The sequence below is a fragment of the Mustela putorius genome, unplaced genomic scaffold, assembly GCF_011764305.1.
Source record: "Mustela putorius furo isolate JIRA1106 unplaced genomic scaffold, ASM1176430v1.1 tig00000145_pilon_pilon_pilon, whole genome shotgun sequence".
Lineage (NCBI taxonomy): Eukaryota > Metazoa > Chordata > Mammalia > Carnivora > Mustelidae > Mustela > Mustela putorius.
Window position 1 is genome coordinate 14,598,510 of NW_025421294.1, and position 16,595 is coordinate 14,615,104.

General features: G+C 43.6%; 1 protein-coding gene across 1 annotated transcript; it reads left to right on the plus strand.

The window, feature by feature from the left end:
* The first annotated feature begins 1,898 nt into the window (after positions 1–1,898).
* On the plus strand, positions 1,899–9,306 carry SPINK1 (serine peptidase inhibitor Kazal type 1). Its single transcript, XM_004744668.3, has 4 exons — positions 1,899–2,019; positions 3,315–3,346; positions 4,857–4,963; positions 9,184–9,306. Exons 1-4 carry the CDS (start codon positions 1,965–1,967, stop codon positions 9,227–9,229), a joined length of 240 nt encoding a protein of 79 aa, XP_004744725.1. The 5' UTR covers positions 1,899–1,964; the 3' UTR covers positions 9,230–9,306.
* The last annotated feature ends 7,289 nt before the right edge of the window (positions 9,307–16,595 follow it).

Below are 16,595 nucleotides of genomic sequence, written 5' to 3' on the forward strand. Positions count from 1 at the left end.
ATCAAGCAAGTTTTTGCCTTTGCCCTCGCTGTTCTCTCTGCCTGGAGTGCCTGTTCTTGGATATCTGCATGGTTCAGTTCTTCACTTCCTTCATGTTTCTGTTCAAACGTGACTTAATCAGCAAGGCCTTCTCTGACAATCTATAACAACTCTCTCCCGATCCTCCAGCACCCTTATTCTTTTTCTCCATAATATTTATCATAATCTGATATGCTTTATAATTATCAGATGACTTTCTTATTGCCTGTCTCCCCCAAATAAAATGCAACGGAGGGGCGCCTTGGTGGCTCAGTGGGTTAAAGCCTCTGCCTTCAGCTCGGGTCATGATTCTAGGGTCCTCGGATTGAGCCCCACATCAGGCTCTCTGCTCAGCAGGAGCCTGCTTCCCCCACCCCCTGCCTGCTTCTCTGCCTACTTGTGATCTCTATCTGTCAAATGAATAAATAAAATCTTTTTACAATTTTTTTAAAATTAAAAAATAAAATAAAATGGAGGCTCCACAAGGGCAGAGACTACCATTTTTACTCACTGATGTATCTCCAGACATGAGCACAGTTCAAGACTAGGGAAGATCTGAGATTTACCCTACCTGGAAGCTAACAAGTTAGCCTACCACAGTTAGAGGGATGCTGGCAAAAGACACAAGCTGCTGAGACAGAGACAAGGGACTTAATTATTCAATTACAAGAGCCAAAATGCCAATGTCATCTGGTTTCCCAAGCCCCAATTTCTACAGGGTGACAAGAGGAAGACCAAGTGGCACCTACAGAAAAAGTGTACTGTGCTCCACAAGAAGGATGCCATGCTTCTTAAAAATCCCTAATCCATGCCCACCTTATCTTTGCACTAGTGAGAGATACTATCTTTATCTCTTTGCTCCAGAGAGAAACACTATTCCACCTTCCAAGTCCATTTGTTATACAAACTCTTGAAAAGAGCAACTGAGTCACAGGCAGTCAGTGCTTCTCCTCACAAGATAGGCAGAAACACAAGAGAGAAGGGAGAACCATCTCCCAAATATTGGTTCTACACAGGTAGAAACAATATTTGTGCTTGAATGAAAGATAAACACTTTGAGTTAAATGCTATTATTTTTTCAGATCTCAGATGAATAAAGTGAGGCACAGCGCGAATGAACCACCTGTCCAAGAACACAGATCTAGTAAGTGTCTGGCAAGCAGATCTAGCCCCAGAACACACATACACACCTTAGGGACCTAAGCCCTCTCCAACTCTACCCTGTCTCTCAGTCAGCAACACTGGGATTTGTGAATGAGTGACAGAACATAAGAAAAGAGAAGAATAAAAGAGGGAAAAGCTAGGGATGCCTGGGTGGCTCAGTTGGTTAAGCGTCTGCCTTTGGCTCAGGTCATGATCCCAAGGTCCTAGGATCAAGTCCCACATCAGGCTCCTTGCTCAGTGGGGAGCCTGCTTCTCCCTCTGCCTGCTCTTCTCCCTGCTTATGCGTGCTCTCTTGATCTCTTTCTCTGACAAGTAAATAAATAAAATCTTTAAAAAAGAAAACAGGGAAAAGCTGAATGAAAAGAAGAAATAATAGAAAGCAATTTTTGGATATCCACACCTGTTTATATATCCAGAGCTAAAGAGCACAGGCGACCTTTGAGTTTACCTTATGGATGAGACTACTGGGGCTCCCCACAGTCATAGAGGAAGTTAAGGGGAGAACCAACTAACCAACCACCAGAACTTTTCTGACAGAATCTTGGCCTGGCACATTGCAGGCCTGTGCTGTTTCTTTTACCTTTTTTACGAAAGTGACATTCCTGGAACTTGGGGCCAGGCTATGCTACAGAGTCAATCAATAACCAAAGACCTGTGACGGGGCAGGAGGTGGCGTCTGGGAGGCCAGCCTAACTATATAACCCTTCCCATCCCAGGGTTCTGAAGAGAAGTGGTAAGTTCAATGCAGTTTTCGACTGAGCTCTGAACACCGAACTTTCACCATGAAGGTAACAAGCATCTTTCTTCTTAGTGCTTTGGCCCTGTTGAGTTTATCTGGTAGGTGCCTTTGCATATTTTCTGATTTGAGTAAAACCCTTCTGACGTGTTGCATTACTGATCTCATTACATTCTAGACTTAGAGTCTAGTCTTGGACAGATCTTTTGGTCCCAATGAAATGAAATAATGTCAGGGACCTATTCTAGGGGACTTCTTCAAGACCAGAGGTGCCTTGTTGCTTCTCATAAAACTGACTTAGGAAGAGCTACCACTTTATCTAGATCACCTCAGAAATTGTCGGTATCATAATCAAATCTCACCAACGTTTCTTCCTTTAAATGCTATCAAGTTAGTTCCTCTTCTCTTCAATGAGCTCATCCAAAATCACCACCCCTATATAGTGTCAGTAGACTTGTAATTTTCTAGAGAATGCAATTTTAAGCATCTATCTGTAAATTCAAGAAATGTGAATTGGACTAATAATCAGTGTAATCTAACAGAGGGAAAGAGCTCTTTGGGGACTGAAGGTGAGATGTCAAAGGAGCTCTATTTTTAACATTACTTACTAAAGACAACTTACATGTAATTGCAAGTAAGTTTTGTGTCAGGAGATCTGGTTGGTGCTGGTGGTAACTGTTTCATAAATTTTCATATAAACTCTCCACATCTTCATCTATACACTGAGTTAAAGATACTGACACTTCTTACATCACTAATTATAAGACCAAAGGTTTAGTTACCAGTTGCGAGAAGGGAGTGAACATTCAGAAGGTATTTGCTCTGTGCCTGACACATCTCAAGCAGTAAGTAAATGACTTCTATTTTCAAAGAAATGATGAACTTTCATGAAATGGCCAATTGAGATACTTTGATCCTAATCAAACTTCTGCTTCATTTTCTTGAGACTTCAGCAGGCAGGGAGTTATTGGACACCAGTGAGATGTCCTTGAGAGAAGGCAGAAACAAGAAGAGATGGGGTAGGGTGCCTGGGTGGTTCAGTCAGTTGAGCGTCTGACCCTTGAATTAGGCTCAGTTCCTGGTCTTGCCCTGTGTCAGGCTCCGTGTTCAGCAGGATGTCTACTCAAGGATTCTCTCCCTCTCCTTATGTCCATTCCCCTGCTCATGCTCTCTCTCTCAAATAAATAAACCTTAAAAAAAGAAGAAGAAGAAGAAGAAGAAGAAGAAGAAGAAGAAGAAGAAAAAGCGGAAGAGTAAGAACATGGTGGGTGAGAGGAGCAGAAGAAGCCAGCAGAGAAGTCATAGTATTCAATGGAAGTGGATGATTCTAAGTAAGAGCAGATCTGGCTTCTCCCACTTAGTACCTGACCCCCTGTGTCTCATTCATGTTTTCTAGGCAACACCAGAGCTGGCTTGGAGGGAAGAGAGGTAAGGAATATTCTGTACTTTTTTATTTGTCTGTCAGGCTAGAGCTGTTTGCTCCACTCAACGCACAGTCAAGCTGTGACATTTCAGTTTCACCTGAAGTCAGGATGGATGTGGGGTACTAGTGAGGCTTAACCTGCAAAGTATGGAGAGTAACAGCAGTGCCCCCACAGGGCTTATGCTGAAGGACAAACGCACCAAAACCCAGGCAATTTCTATATCGTCATATAATGTTTGCTGTGGAGGCATTCTGAACGTTCTGAGGCTATATGGTAGGGGAAGGATTTGGGGTGGCACTCTTCTTAACTTCCCTCCAAGGAGCCCTTCCTCCTTTCAGCCAGTTTGACCATGTTGGCATAAAACTCTCCCAACCCCCAAGTTGAGCTCTAATTTTTAATGAGCAAAAGAAAATAATAAACTATGTTCTTCCTCTAGAAAAACATTCTATACCTAATTTTTCTTTTTTTTTTTTTTGGTTTTGTGTTTATAAATTTATTAACTGCAGTAAATTTGAAGATCAGAGGAGGAAATGTCCCTTTTCATTTATATCTAGTGAGGAGATAGATGGCAAACCAAAAGGATGAGTGAATAAATTATTACACTAATGATAAGGGTTTTAAGAAATTCTGGTACCATCTGGAACCAAGCCTGGTTAGATCACAGAATGTGCCCCTAAGTGAGATATATTCTGAGCCATGAAGGGTAAGTGACTGTCAGCAAAATATAACCAATAGATAGGAGTAGCAGGCTGAAGTGGGTATGAGCCAAAGCTCAGGACCTAGACAAAGTGGGTCTGAAATCTGGATCTGGAATCACCAGCTGTGTAGCCTTGGGTGACTTAATCTCTTTGTGCTTCACTGTCTTCACTGGAAGAAGAGTATAATAAAAAATTCAGAGGATAATTTTAAGATTTAAATAAAGTAATACATAAACGCACTTAGGAAAGTGCCTGACCTATAACAGCCATTCCGTAACTACAAGTTCTTACTGATGTCCAGGAAACAGCCTGTGCAAGGGCTCCCAGGGCAGAAAGCACATGGTATTGTCACATGACTAAGAGAAGGGCAGTGTGAATGGACCACAGTGTGCAAGGAAGACATGCCCACAGTGTGGCTGACCTGAGAGGAACCATCATTGATCTGCCATCATCGCAAACTTGAACATGATGTCACTCACCTTATTTAAACCTCATGATGCCACCAGGAGACAGGTGTGGAAGTGATAATATCCTCCCCATTGTCCTGATGAAGTGACCGAGGGTTGGAGACACAAGGAGATTTGCCAGCGTCTCACAATCTGTAAATAGCAGAGGCATTACATGCAATCAGGCATTCTGATTCCAAACCTTGGCTTCTTCCTTTCAAACACTCAGTATCACTACTGTCATACCCACAACCATACTTCCATTTTTAAGCTGACCACTCCAAGGAAGTGAAAACCATTTCAGAGATTTCACTATAAACTCAAAGAAAGTTAAATGATGGAAAATAATTCTGTTTAATTCAATTTTTAGGCTAAATGTAACACTGAAACAAATGCATGTACCAAGATCTATGATCCTGTCTGTGGGACTGATGGAGAAACGTATTCTAATGAATGTGTGTTATGTGTTCAAAATAAGTGAGTACAAACTCAAATGTCTTAAAACATAGTTTAAGCTAGTTGTCTTCAAATTTTCATGTATCTTATCCCTCTAAGTTCCAGTCAATTTACAAATAACATTAATCTTACCATGAGAGAAACAAAACATCTCATCTTTCCAAAAATAATTCTCAATCTCTTCTTCTCATTACATATCTGGTATGATTATCTACAGAGATGTTTATGTGTGTGTGTTACGACAGAAAGCAACACTTACTGTATCAGGCATGGGGCAAGGCATTGAATATTCACAAATCTCTGAGGCAGAGAATACTAAGCTCGTTATAAACATGAAGAAATTGAGACTGAGCTCAAGTAACTTGCAGTGACAGACAGACATGGGTCCAAATCCTTGCTGTTTCAACTGTGCTTTAAAGTCAGGTACCAGACCAAGTATTTGTGAGATACTTTCAAGTCTCGATTTGGTTACACTCAATGCTAATTGCAACGTAGTCAGTGGAAATAAGAGCAAAGTACTCAGAGAGCACAATATTAAAAAAAACTAATTATGCCTGCTAGGATTTTGAAAAGTTTGGAGGCTTTGTTTAGGATGTAAGGGAGAGAGAGACACTCCAATAAAAATATGAACAAAAGGGCGAAAGGTATTAATAACATAGTGTAAGATAAATGTGTTAAGGAAAAGAGAGTGGAATAAAGTGTTTGAATGGTTCTCTGAATGAATTTTTTCAAAAATCACTTGTATAACAAAATCCCATGCTTTAATAGCAAATCAGTAGATAGTCTAGATTTTTAAAAAGCTAAGACACCCAAAATACCTTTAAAAAATCACAGAGCTGGGCGCCTGGGTGGCCCAGTGGGTTAAGCCCCTGCCTTTGGCTCAGGTCATGATCTCAGGGTCCTGGGGTCAAGCCCCGCATGGGGCTCTCTGCTCAGAGGGGAGCCTGCTCACCCCCCCCCCCTGCCTACCTCTCTGCCTACTTGTGATCTCTCTCTCTCTGTGTCAAAGAAATAAAATCTTTAAGAAAAAAAAATCACAGGGCCATCTGGCTGGCTCAGTTGCTAGACCATGTGACTTTTTTTAAAAAAATATTTTATTTATTTATTTGACAGACAGAGAGAGAGATCACAAGTAGGCAGAGAGGCAGGCAGAGATTGGGGGAGGGAGGGAAGCAGGCTCCCCACTGAGCAGAGAGCCTGATGCGGGGCCATATCCCAGGACCCTGAGATCATGACCTGAGCCGAAGGCAGAGGCTTAACCCACTGGGCCACCCAAGTGCCCCTAGACCATGTGACTCTTGACTGATCTTGCAGTTGTGAGTCTGAGCCCCACGTGGGATGTAGGTACTACTTAAAAATAAAATCTTGAAAAAATCATTCTTGGTGATGGTAATGACTGTATACCAAAGCCCTCAAAAATGCAAATATGAATTATATAGATCAGGTGACCAAAAACATACTTTTGTAACATTTTCATTTATGGAGATGAGAACCAGCCTCAATGAATCTCATTTTCTGAAGTGATCACAGGTAGATGCTGGGAATCAAATTCATGCCCTCAGAGAAGCAGATCTGCCACAAATTTTCTATTTTCCTCTGCTCCTGAAAACCTAACTTGTGCCCAGCATCATGCTGGTTTCCTCTGCTTTCCTTGTGCTTTTGAGTAAAAGAAAATAGGTCATAAGTTCAAATAAGGCAGCTTCTGGTAACTTGGGACAAGTGCCATCAAATGAGGTGTGAGGAAAGTACTACCAGAGTGAAGGAGAGACAGATTCCTTAGTACTGAAAGGGTCAAGAAAGGATTCATGAAAAGGATGTCATTTAAAGAGGGCTCAGAATTTTGGTAGCACCGCAAAGACATCCCAGGTTAAAGAAAGGTGTAGAATGATCAAAACAAATAAAAGAGATTCCACAAGTAGCCTAGAAAACTCTTAAGTTATTCTAAGAACTGATTTAGCATTAAAGACTTTGATTTAGACTCAAATGACTGCACACATTTCCATTATTCCATAGTATAAATTCCCGATAACATGACCTCTCTTCTGGGTCTACTTTAAATTACATCAGAAAATCCTGAGTGTTAGCAAGGATTGTTGAAATAGGGCCCCAGGAAGAGAGATTTAATATCCTCAAGTTTTAAGACCCAAATGTTAGGTGTTCTACTTTATGGTGAATTTATTGCTACAATAAAGATTTGTAAAAGGAACTGGAAAACACTTGTTAATTTTCTCATGACCTAGGCTGATGACATAAAGGTCAAACATTGTATTTCCATCCAAGGGGAGGAGAAACAGTAAAACAGCCTTGAGGTTTAGAAAACTTCCAAGTTCCAAGAACAAAAGGCCCAATTCTTAAAATGAAATATTAGGAAAATATGAGCACCCCACTCCTTAGCCTTTAAAACCCACTGTCCTGCTTACTCATTTTATTTTTTCAAAAATATTTAATATGGGAAGAACATTTGAATGCCAGAAAACGTAACTTTTCTTCCTGTATTTCTCAGATAAGAAAACAAGTCTAGGGGCGCTTGGGTGGCTCAGTGAGTTGAATGTCCAACTCGGTTTTGGCTCAGGTCAGGAACTCATGGGTCTTGGGACAGAACCCAAGTTGGGCTCCACACTCAGCAGGGGCATCTGCTTGAAGATCCTCCCCAACTGCCCCTTCTTCCACTCTCTCTCAAATTAATTGATTAAAAAAAAAAGAAAGAAAGAAAACAGGTCTAGAGAGAAAGTATGGCTTTTCCTAGTGTAAAATACTTACGATGCACCATACCACCTTTCTCTCTACTGTCCATTAGGAGCCTCCCAAAATCCATTGTCAAGTTAACTAGAGCCAGGCTCTGACCCTAGATGTTGGGGTTTTTTTGAGATAGGTGGACAAAGGCTTGCATCTCCTTGAGCATTATGTGCTTGTCAGATATAGTCAGTAAGGACTTTTTTCTCTTTGTGTCTTCTCCGGGAATCTGTACTGGAAAATTCCATTCTATAGACCAGCACTCTCTAGTAGAACTTTCTGCAAAGATGGAAACGTTCTATCACTCTGTTGTCTAGTATGTAAGCCACTAGCCTTGCCACCAGTGCTTAAAATGTGTCTAGTACAATTAAGAAACTTAATTTTTAATATTATGTAACTTTCACTGATGTGAATTTAAACAGTTAAATAGGGATGGACAACACAGCTATAGAAGGTAAGTCAACCTGTGTACTGTGTTTAGATGTTTGTGCTATGTATGCTAAACAACTCAGACATAAGTATTATGTATGGACAATACCTATGGAATAACAAAACATTAAAGACTCTTAAAATGAAGAATCATCGGGATGCCTGGGTGGCTCAGTCGTTAAGCAGCTGCCTTCAGCTCAGGTCATGATCCCAGGGTCCTGGAATTGAGTCCTGCATCAGGCTCCTTGCCCAGCGGGAAGCCTGCTTCTCCCTCTCCCAGCCCCCCTGCTTGTGTTCCCTCTTTGCTGTGTCTCTCTCTGTCAAATATATATATTAAAAAAAGAAAATCATCAAGGTCCAGATCAATACATGCATAGATATATGGAAGTCAGATGTCCTCAAGAAACAGAGAAATTGAAGAATTTCTATAAACCAGTATATTCAAGGAAGGGATGGCTTAAAAAATTAAAGGAGAGTGAGAGTGAGCTCTGTAAACAATCTCAGGAGGCACAATTACAGGATTTAGGAATATTTAGCTAACACAAAAGAAAACTGGTTTGGGAAAGGTGGTGTCCTGGGGAGCAGAGAAGTTTTTATCTGGAAGGGAGGATGCTCAGACCTGGCAGTTATCAGTTAGGATATAGACATGATTTCCTTCTGTGAGATCCCACAGGTATTAACCCCCAGAGTTTTAAAGCAAAAGATCAGTTGATTAGAACATCCTGTAGTAGCCCAGGCACCAGTAAGATAGAAACCTTGTGGGTAGAACAAAGATATTAGAAGAAAAAGAAGCAACGATGAATTAGAGATTGACTTCAGAGGTTTACTGTAATCCCATAGTAGATCTGTAAACGTGTAAAGGCAGACATTTTTATTTTCTTTTGTATCCTTATTGAATGTAAGAAATAGTGTCTGTGAATATTTGATGAATTAATGAAAAAGTGAATGAATAAATGAATGAAAGGCAGAGAAATGGGAATAAAAATCTGAAACCTTTCTATTTTAAATAAAGCTGATGTTTTTTCATTGTTTTCTTCCCATAGTCACTTTTTTCATCCGCTGTTTAACCTCTTTTACAGGAAGCGTCAGACCCCTGTCTTCATTAAAAAATCTGGACCTTGCTGAAAACCAAGGTTCTAAAATCACCTGTGGTTACCACAATGCCTAGCAGGCCTGACTGCTGAATAAAACGCATCTAAATACTTCCTGTTGTTCCTGAATGCTTTACCCTCAAAGGTATATTTGATTACACTGGGGTCAGGTGACTGAGACAAACTCAGACCGGATTTTAAAAAATACAGCAATTCTGAAATCTTGGACAAGGTTTCCGTCATGATGCTTTTTCCTTCCCCATTCCCTTCTTCACATACGGACGACTATCTCAGAAAATGTGATTACAGTTATTGACTGACAGGACAGGACCCAGCTGGTCATGAGGGCAATAATCCCATGGAGAATTAAACTAGCATCAGAACAATACTTGGAAAACTCTCAGTCCAGAAACATGTTATCTGCTAGCTTTCGCTGACTGAAATAAATTCTTTAGGGTTTCCTTGGGATTTAATGGAGCATCTGTTGTATGAGGTCTGTGTAGTTGACTTGGCTCCGTATGAGAGCCACCATAACCCTGTAAGGTTATCCTTATCTTGTGAGTCAACTTAGAAAAGTTCAGTAACCTCACTAACAGCACGGGCAAACAAGTTAGCAGAGTGAGGTTTTTGTTCCAGGGTGGACCCAAAAATCTAATGCTTCGTCTAAACCACAATTACCTCAGGTGGATTATTCTTTGCCTATTTCTTCTGTAGAAACGTTAGGTAACTTCCTCATATTAAAAAACCCATGTGCTTAGGGACAGCAAATAAGGTAGAAATAAGAAGTACCTCAGTAGAAAAAGTGTCTGTAATCACTAAAAAAGAGAGGGAAAAGCAGCTTGAATCCTTGAGTCCTTACGGAGAACTAGGTGAGAATGGAGGCTTGAAGGGGGCAAAAAAAACCCTGAGCTGTATCAGGTGCATCAAAACCCGTCCCAACACAGTTGCCTGACACCTGAGGTTAGGATAATTTCTCGTCCTGTTTAGAGTACGCGCGGCTGGAAGCTTAACTCTGACCACTAGAGGATGCTGTGGTCTCCTGAGTGACTCAGCCAAACTGGAGCCTAACAGCTCGCCAGATCCCACGTTAAGGGAAGGTCTGGATGCAAGATGGCTTCCTGTGTCTCGTCTGGGGATGTTAGAGGACACTTGAAGGGCACCCTTCATACGAAATAATTTAGCCACAGTAAACAGAACGTAAGTCACTGAATGCTAGAAATCATCGTGTCTGCTCTGGACCACTTTACAGGTCTGGAGAGAAGAAGCTGGAAGGTCATAGGAGAAACAATACATGATAAACCCAGTGCCCTCTCTTGTGTTCCCCCTCTCTCTGACCTGTGAAAAGGTAAATAGAAGCAGCCTGGCCATAGTTTTGGAGCTGCCGACCTGACAGATGCCAAGCCAAGCTCTCCAGCTGATGAGGGAGCAGAAGGCTGGCTGAGGAGAAAGCAAAAGCTGGCACCTTGCACCCCCTCTCCACCCGCTCCCCTCGGTACTATGTGTGACATTCCTCAGGCACCCCTGGCTGCCCTAAAAGAAAAAGAAATAGTTAACTTGCAGAGACCACAATCCTGCAAGACAGGAGTCCCCCTCAGTTTACAAATGTCCCAGTGACTTACAACAAAGCAGCTATCTTATCAATAGGTCAATTTCCAGAGACAAACAACTCAGTTCCTCAAGCCCTGATGTCGCCCTCCCCTCCATAAACAAAACTGAAGGAGGCTGAGGTAGAAGGAAATGTAAATAAAGTTAAATTTCTTCTACACCTAAATCTCACTAACAAGGACGCTTGATAGCACGTATGTGACATTCCACCAGGAGACTCCCAATTGTCGTCATGTTAGCGCCTCATTAGAGGGAACGAGGGCCTTGGCTTGATAGTAACCAGGCCTTCAATACCCCGACAGTCTTCTTTACCCCGATAGCCCTCCGGAACACCCCCTTTGTCCTCACCTATCCAACTCTTGTGTATATCATCAGCCACTCCTCAGGAGAGCAGAGCAGCAGCTCTTTCTGTCCTGTCCCCATGCTTTAATAAACCACCATTTTGCACCAAAGATGTCTCAAAAATTCTTTCTTGGTCATTGGCTCCGGACCTCAACCCACCCAACCTCCCCTACGTTCTAGAACTTCATCACAGCCACAAACCCGACAAATAAGCAGGGAAAGGATCGACAACTAAGGTAACTAAAAGCAAATTCATGAGTCGCAACTGGAGGATCTAATGTTGTTTTTTCTATTGGGTGGTGGGGGGGGGGGTTGTTTGTTTTGTTTTTGCCCGCCGGTCTGGGTTTGAAAAGGAAGGGACGAAGGGCATTTTCCCTCCCCTATGGACCAGGCGCCGCCGGCAGACCGAAGAGCGTCCTTGGGTGAGCATTCTTACCCTTGCCGGCTTCGGCCAGTTTTCCCAGGATCCGGCCTGCGGGGTGAGCCCGAGGCCCCGCGTTCTCGGCCTGGTCGCCAGACAGTCCGCCGAGGAAAAGTCGTTTCCCCCCAGCCTCACGACTGAGTACCTGGGCGAGAGGCCCTTTTCTGTAGGGCGCCTCATAAATGGATAAGCTTACCTGCCGCGAAAGTTCCCCTGCGGCCGCCGTAACTCAACATTCTCTCTGGTGAGGTTCCCCCTCCCTCAGCTTCAAGCAGAACGTCCCGCCTGAGGCCTCACAGGGAAACCGCTCAGGGCCTGGAACCAGTCAGTCTTGAAAGCGGACCCAGTCCAACCCTGAACTCGTTCTGGTTCCCACGTCAGACCCAGTGCTTCCCTGGACCCAGTTCCGCTTCTAAGTCCGACGGGTCTGACAGGGGACCCAGTCCGGTTTCTAAGCCGGAACCTGTGTGAGCCCGAACGTCGTCCGGCTTTGAAATCGGACCCAGTCTGCCGGGGCACCCAGTCCGGTTCTCCAAGCCGGAACCAGTGTGACACCAAATGTCATCTGGCTTTGAAGTCGGACCCGTCTGACGGGGGACCCAGTCCGGTTTCTAAGCCAGAACCTGTATAACCCCTGAACGTCATCGGGTTTTTAAGTCGCACCCAGTCTGACGTGGACCCAGTGGTGTGACCCCGAAGGTCGCCCGGCTTTGAAGTCAGATCCAGTCTGCTGGAGGACCCAATCCGGCTTTCTAAGCCGGACCGTGTGTGAGCCCGAACGTCATCCGGCTTTGAAGTCGGACGCGTCTGATGGGGGACCCCTTCCGGTTTTCAGTCAAGCCCAGTCCGACCGCGGCCAGCTGCTGGGTCCAGTTGGGAGAAAGAAAGGGTCCAGTAAAGCCTGAGAGCTTTGCCGTAAAAGCCGAAGAGCGGGGATCCGATGGGAACGTGCCCGACCTCGGGACGTGGCGAGAAGCGCGAGGAGCCGCGGGCGCGAGGGGCTGCTCGGGTGCCTGCGCCTGGGCTGCTGCTGGTCGCTCCGCGCTCCGTGGGGTCCCTCTTCTGTCTCCGGGACGGGAAGAGAGAAACCCGAGGCACGGTACAGACTCCGGAGTTCATGCGGACAAAACCCGCTTCGAGCCGGGTAACTTCCGGTCTGGCAGGCGGAAAGGGCTGGACGGCAGGAAACACACCTGCCGCCCGAAGGGAGCGGGAACACAGCCGTCACGTGACCCGACGACTTGCAGGTTGGTCACGGCAGGTCACTTGCCTTTCAGGCGCGGCCGAGGTCAGGCCGACGACCTAGCGAGGGCCCCTCGGCGGAGTCCTGGTTGCCGGACTGGAGATCCGTTTCGGGGGAGCAGAAGCGGCGCTTCAGGCGTGGTTCGGAGCCGCGGGGCCTAGTGAGCATCAGTGACTCCATTCTGGGCCTCTGGTCTTGCTTTAACGGACCTGTCGGAAGCGTGTGGAGGACGGTGTTTATGTCTGATGGTCACTTTTTTTTTTTTTAAGATTTTATTTATTTATTTGACAGAGAGAAATCACAAGTAGGCAGAGAGGCAGGCAGAGGGAGAGGAAGGGAAGCCGGCTCCCTGCTGAGCAGAGAGCCCGATGCGGGACTCGATCCGAGGACCTTGGAATCATGACCTGAGCCGAAGGCAGCGACTTAACCCACTGAGCCACCCAGGCGTCCCTGATGGTCACGTTTTTAAAAAGACATATTTGCAAGCGGAAATATGTGTAGAAGAGAGAGACCACAGGAGTCGAAAGAACTGGAAACTGCGTCCTAGCATACATGGTTGAAGGAGGTGGGAGAAGATGGTCCGAAGAAAGGAGAACGTTCAGGTATCTGGTAGGTTTTTTCAAACCATTTCAGAGAGTTAACACCACGGCAGCAGAGACATCCATCCTTGCCTTGGTCGCTGTGTGATAAGCTGGAGGACAGTAGCATCTGGGAGCTGCTCCATTGGTATTCTTGTCGTTACATCAGGGGACGGGGAAAGGTAGGAGCGTGTTCTGGTTGGCCACAAGGGAGAATGTAGACTAACTGAGGATTAAAGCAGGCTGATGAGGGCTCAGTGGGAAAGCGTAGACTAGGATGGTCACGATCAGAGGCCCTGTTTTCTGGTGCTTGGGCTGGAACCCAGCTTTCCCACCCTCAACCGCATGACCTAGGAGAAGCCAGAGAATGTCCTCATCTCTGATAACGGGATGAGTAAACAGTTTCCCAACAGTTAGCACCATGTCTGCCATACAGTTAAGTGCTCAAGAATTACCAGCTGTTTGTTGTTACTATTTTTATTGTTACTCGTCTTGTAACACTTAGAACCCACCAAAAAGATCTCCTGGTGCATTAACATTTCCCCCGATAGCAGGAATTTTGCTTCTTAAGGTGCCAGTTCATCGCATTATTGAACTATCAGCGGTTTTATGGAAGAGATTCTCGGCTACATACAAGGTGACACTAAAATTTCTTCGTTTTTAACTATAAAAAATTTTTTAGAATTATAGACCACAGCCCTCCGAATAGGAATGGGACTGACTGCAAGTATTATGGATGAAGTTTTATGGACGGGATTTGTGGTCCCTACTGTTAGGTCTCCATCTAGAGGAAACCTAAGAACTGTAGCTCTCTTTAAATGCAAAAGCACAATTACAGGTAAACTCTGAGAAGGCCTGGTCACAGGGCCAACAGATTTTTATAGTTTCCTTTGCTGGTTTCAGAGTATTTGAAATGTGAAGCTATCAGAGGGTAATAGTATATATAAAAAGATTTTTGTCTCATTGGAGAAGTACATGTGATTGAAATGAAACATAAAAAAAAAAAAAACTGTATAAACCTCCTGAGAAATAGGAACATGACTGATACTGTAATTTTATTTCCATTTCTTTGACCCAATTTATCCCCAGAAGCCCTAGTTTAATCCAACTAAGTAAAAATACAATTGATTTGCATAATACAGGAAGTAATTACATAAAAAGGTACAAAGCTCTTACTTTTCAAAGTCTTAGCACTGCCAGCAATTTCCTTTGCTTTTTTTCCCCATTGTTTAAGTGGTAGCTAACTTTGAGCTCAAAATATGGAATGTATAGATACATTCCTTTTTCAGGAAAAAGGAATAACATAAATCATCTGCTTTTCAACAAATCAGGATTCACTGAAAAGTTCTGAACAAGAAACAAATAAGGCTGGTTGGAGAGCAAAGCAAAAGACAGTTGGGTGGTGTGCCATTTAAGTTCTTGCCTTTTTTATGTGTCAGTGGGTAACACGTGCTCCTCATAGCATGTGTAGTCATGAATAAGGAGTGTAAAATAAAATTAATACTATTTTTTTGGCTTTTTACTATTCCCTGCTGAAGGAAGTAAAAGAAGTAAGAGGAAGTTGGGGATTAGGAGTCACCAAGGCAAAACTTGCATTAGAAACAGAAAAGTAAACACGAAGAGAAAACAGCGGAATAAGTAAGAAAAACACATACCTATGGAAGTAGGAGCGGGAAAAGTAGCAAGAGTCATGCATACTATTAAAAAAAAAATTAGATGTAAATGCCTGAGTAGAAAAAGAATGAGAAGCAGAAAGAGAAAACCTAGTAAGTTTTTATTTTTTAGTTTTTTCAAGATTTTATTAATTTATTTGTCAGGAGAGAGTGAGCACAAGCAGGGGAGCAGCAGGCAGAGGGAGAAGCAGGCTCCCCACTGAGCAGGGAGCCCCATGCAGGGCCCCATCCCAGGACCCCGGGATCATGACCCGAGAGCTGAAGGCAGCAGCCCAACCGACTGAGCCACCCGGGCTCCCAAATTTAGTAAGTTTTATACTGAGTGTGGCTCTGGAAGGCCAGCACCTTATTAGATTTTGAACTGTTCATGTTGAATTTCAGCTTTTTAAATCTTCTTTATGTGCTGAAATGAATTATATGTTTGTTTTTTAAACTTACAACTTTTGAAATAAAAATTTGGGGGAGTTCTGGAGATCTATAAAACCTACAAAAAATGTCTTATTAATAGAAAATAATCCTCAAACGTTAAAGATGTTGCATCAGGTAAAAGTTTAATAAGAATAATAAAGCTCATAGGAACTAACCTGTGTTGAGTAATTCTACATGCCAGTGCCTACATTAAATGCCTCCCATGAATTCATTCTCCCACTGAATCCTCACCATGAACTCTGAGGTCTTCATTTCAGTAATGAGAAAACGGAGATTCTCATGGACTGAAGGTTAGAATTAGTCAAAGTTCGCAGCTCCTTGGCTTCTCTGTCATGTTTAACTATCCATCTCCCACTACTTGCTCCCCACTCTCTCTGCCTTCTGTAACAGTTAGCACCTATGGTTTTTCCTTCTTTCTAAATTATCACTGCAGGTTTTCTGAATCTGCCATGTTCTCTAGTCATTGCATTACTTTTCTTACTGAATTGTCCTCGTTGTTTTACTTCTCCATGATTCCCATACACACATACACACACAAGCACACATCATTCCCACACACCTCCATTTGTCTTTTAATTGGCTTCTCAGAATGCAGGTATCGCCTTCTCTGAGGACTCTTTCTTAATCCCCTATAACTCCTGTTAAGTGGCCTCTGCTTTTTGCTCCTTTTATGTGCTTGCCAATTTCCAAAATGTCTGAGAACTCTTGCTGCAGAAGCCCTGGGCTCCCCAAAGTTTTCTAACCTTTCCTTCTTTCTTGGATTTCTAGGCATCCCAAACACTCTGAGGTCCGAGGGAGTCACTAAACATGTTTCACAGCCACAGCCAAACACTGGTTCCCCTTCCCCAGTCCATGCTCACTGGAAAATCTCTGGTATCGAGCTGAGCTACAAAGTGAAGACCAAAGAAATTTTCCATGGATCTTGGGCAATGGAATACTTCCCTAAAGCACACTATGCCTCAGATCCAACCTCCTCAGGAATTGCTGTCACTAAGCCCAGCATTACTTCTGATGTTGTTTAATGTACCTGACTAGATGCTCTGCCTATCCAAGGTTATTCAGCCTGCCTCCCTTCCAACATACCATGGTCTGTGTCCTCTTTACAGCGC

What these genes read in the sequence shown, in the direction of transcription:
- SPINK1 (XM_004744668.3), top strand. Translation starts at nt 1,965, where the DNA reads ATGAAGGTAACAAGCATCTTTCTTCTTAGTGCTTTGGCCCTGTTGAGT. An exon ending in GGCCCTGTTGAGTTTATCTG is followed by an intron (nt 2,020 to 3,314) that starts GTAGGTGCCTTT and finishes CATGTTTTCTAG; the next exon opens with GCAACACCAGAGCTGGCTTG. An exon ending in CTGGCTTGGAGGGAAGAGAG is followed by an intron (nt 3,347 to 4,856) that starts GTAAGGAATATT and finishes TTCAATTTTTAG; the next exon opens with GCTAAATGTAACACTGAAAC.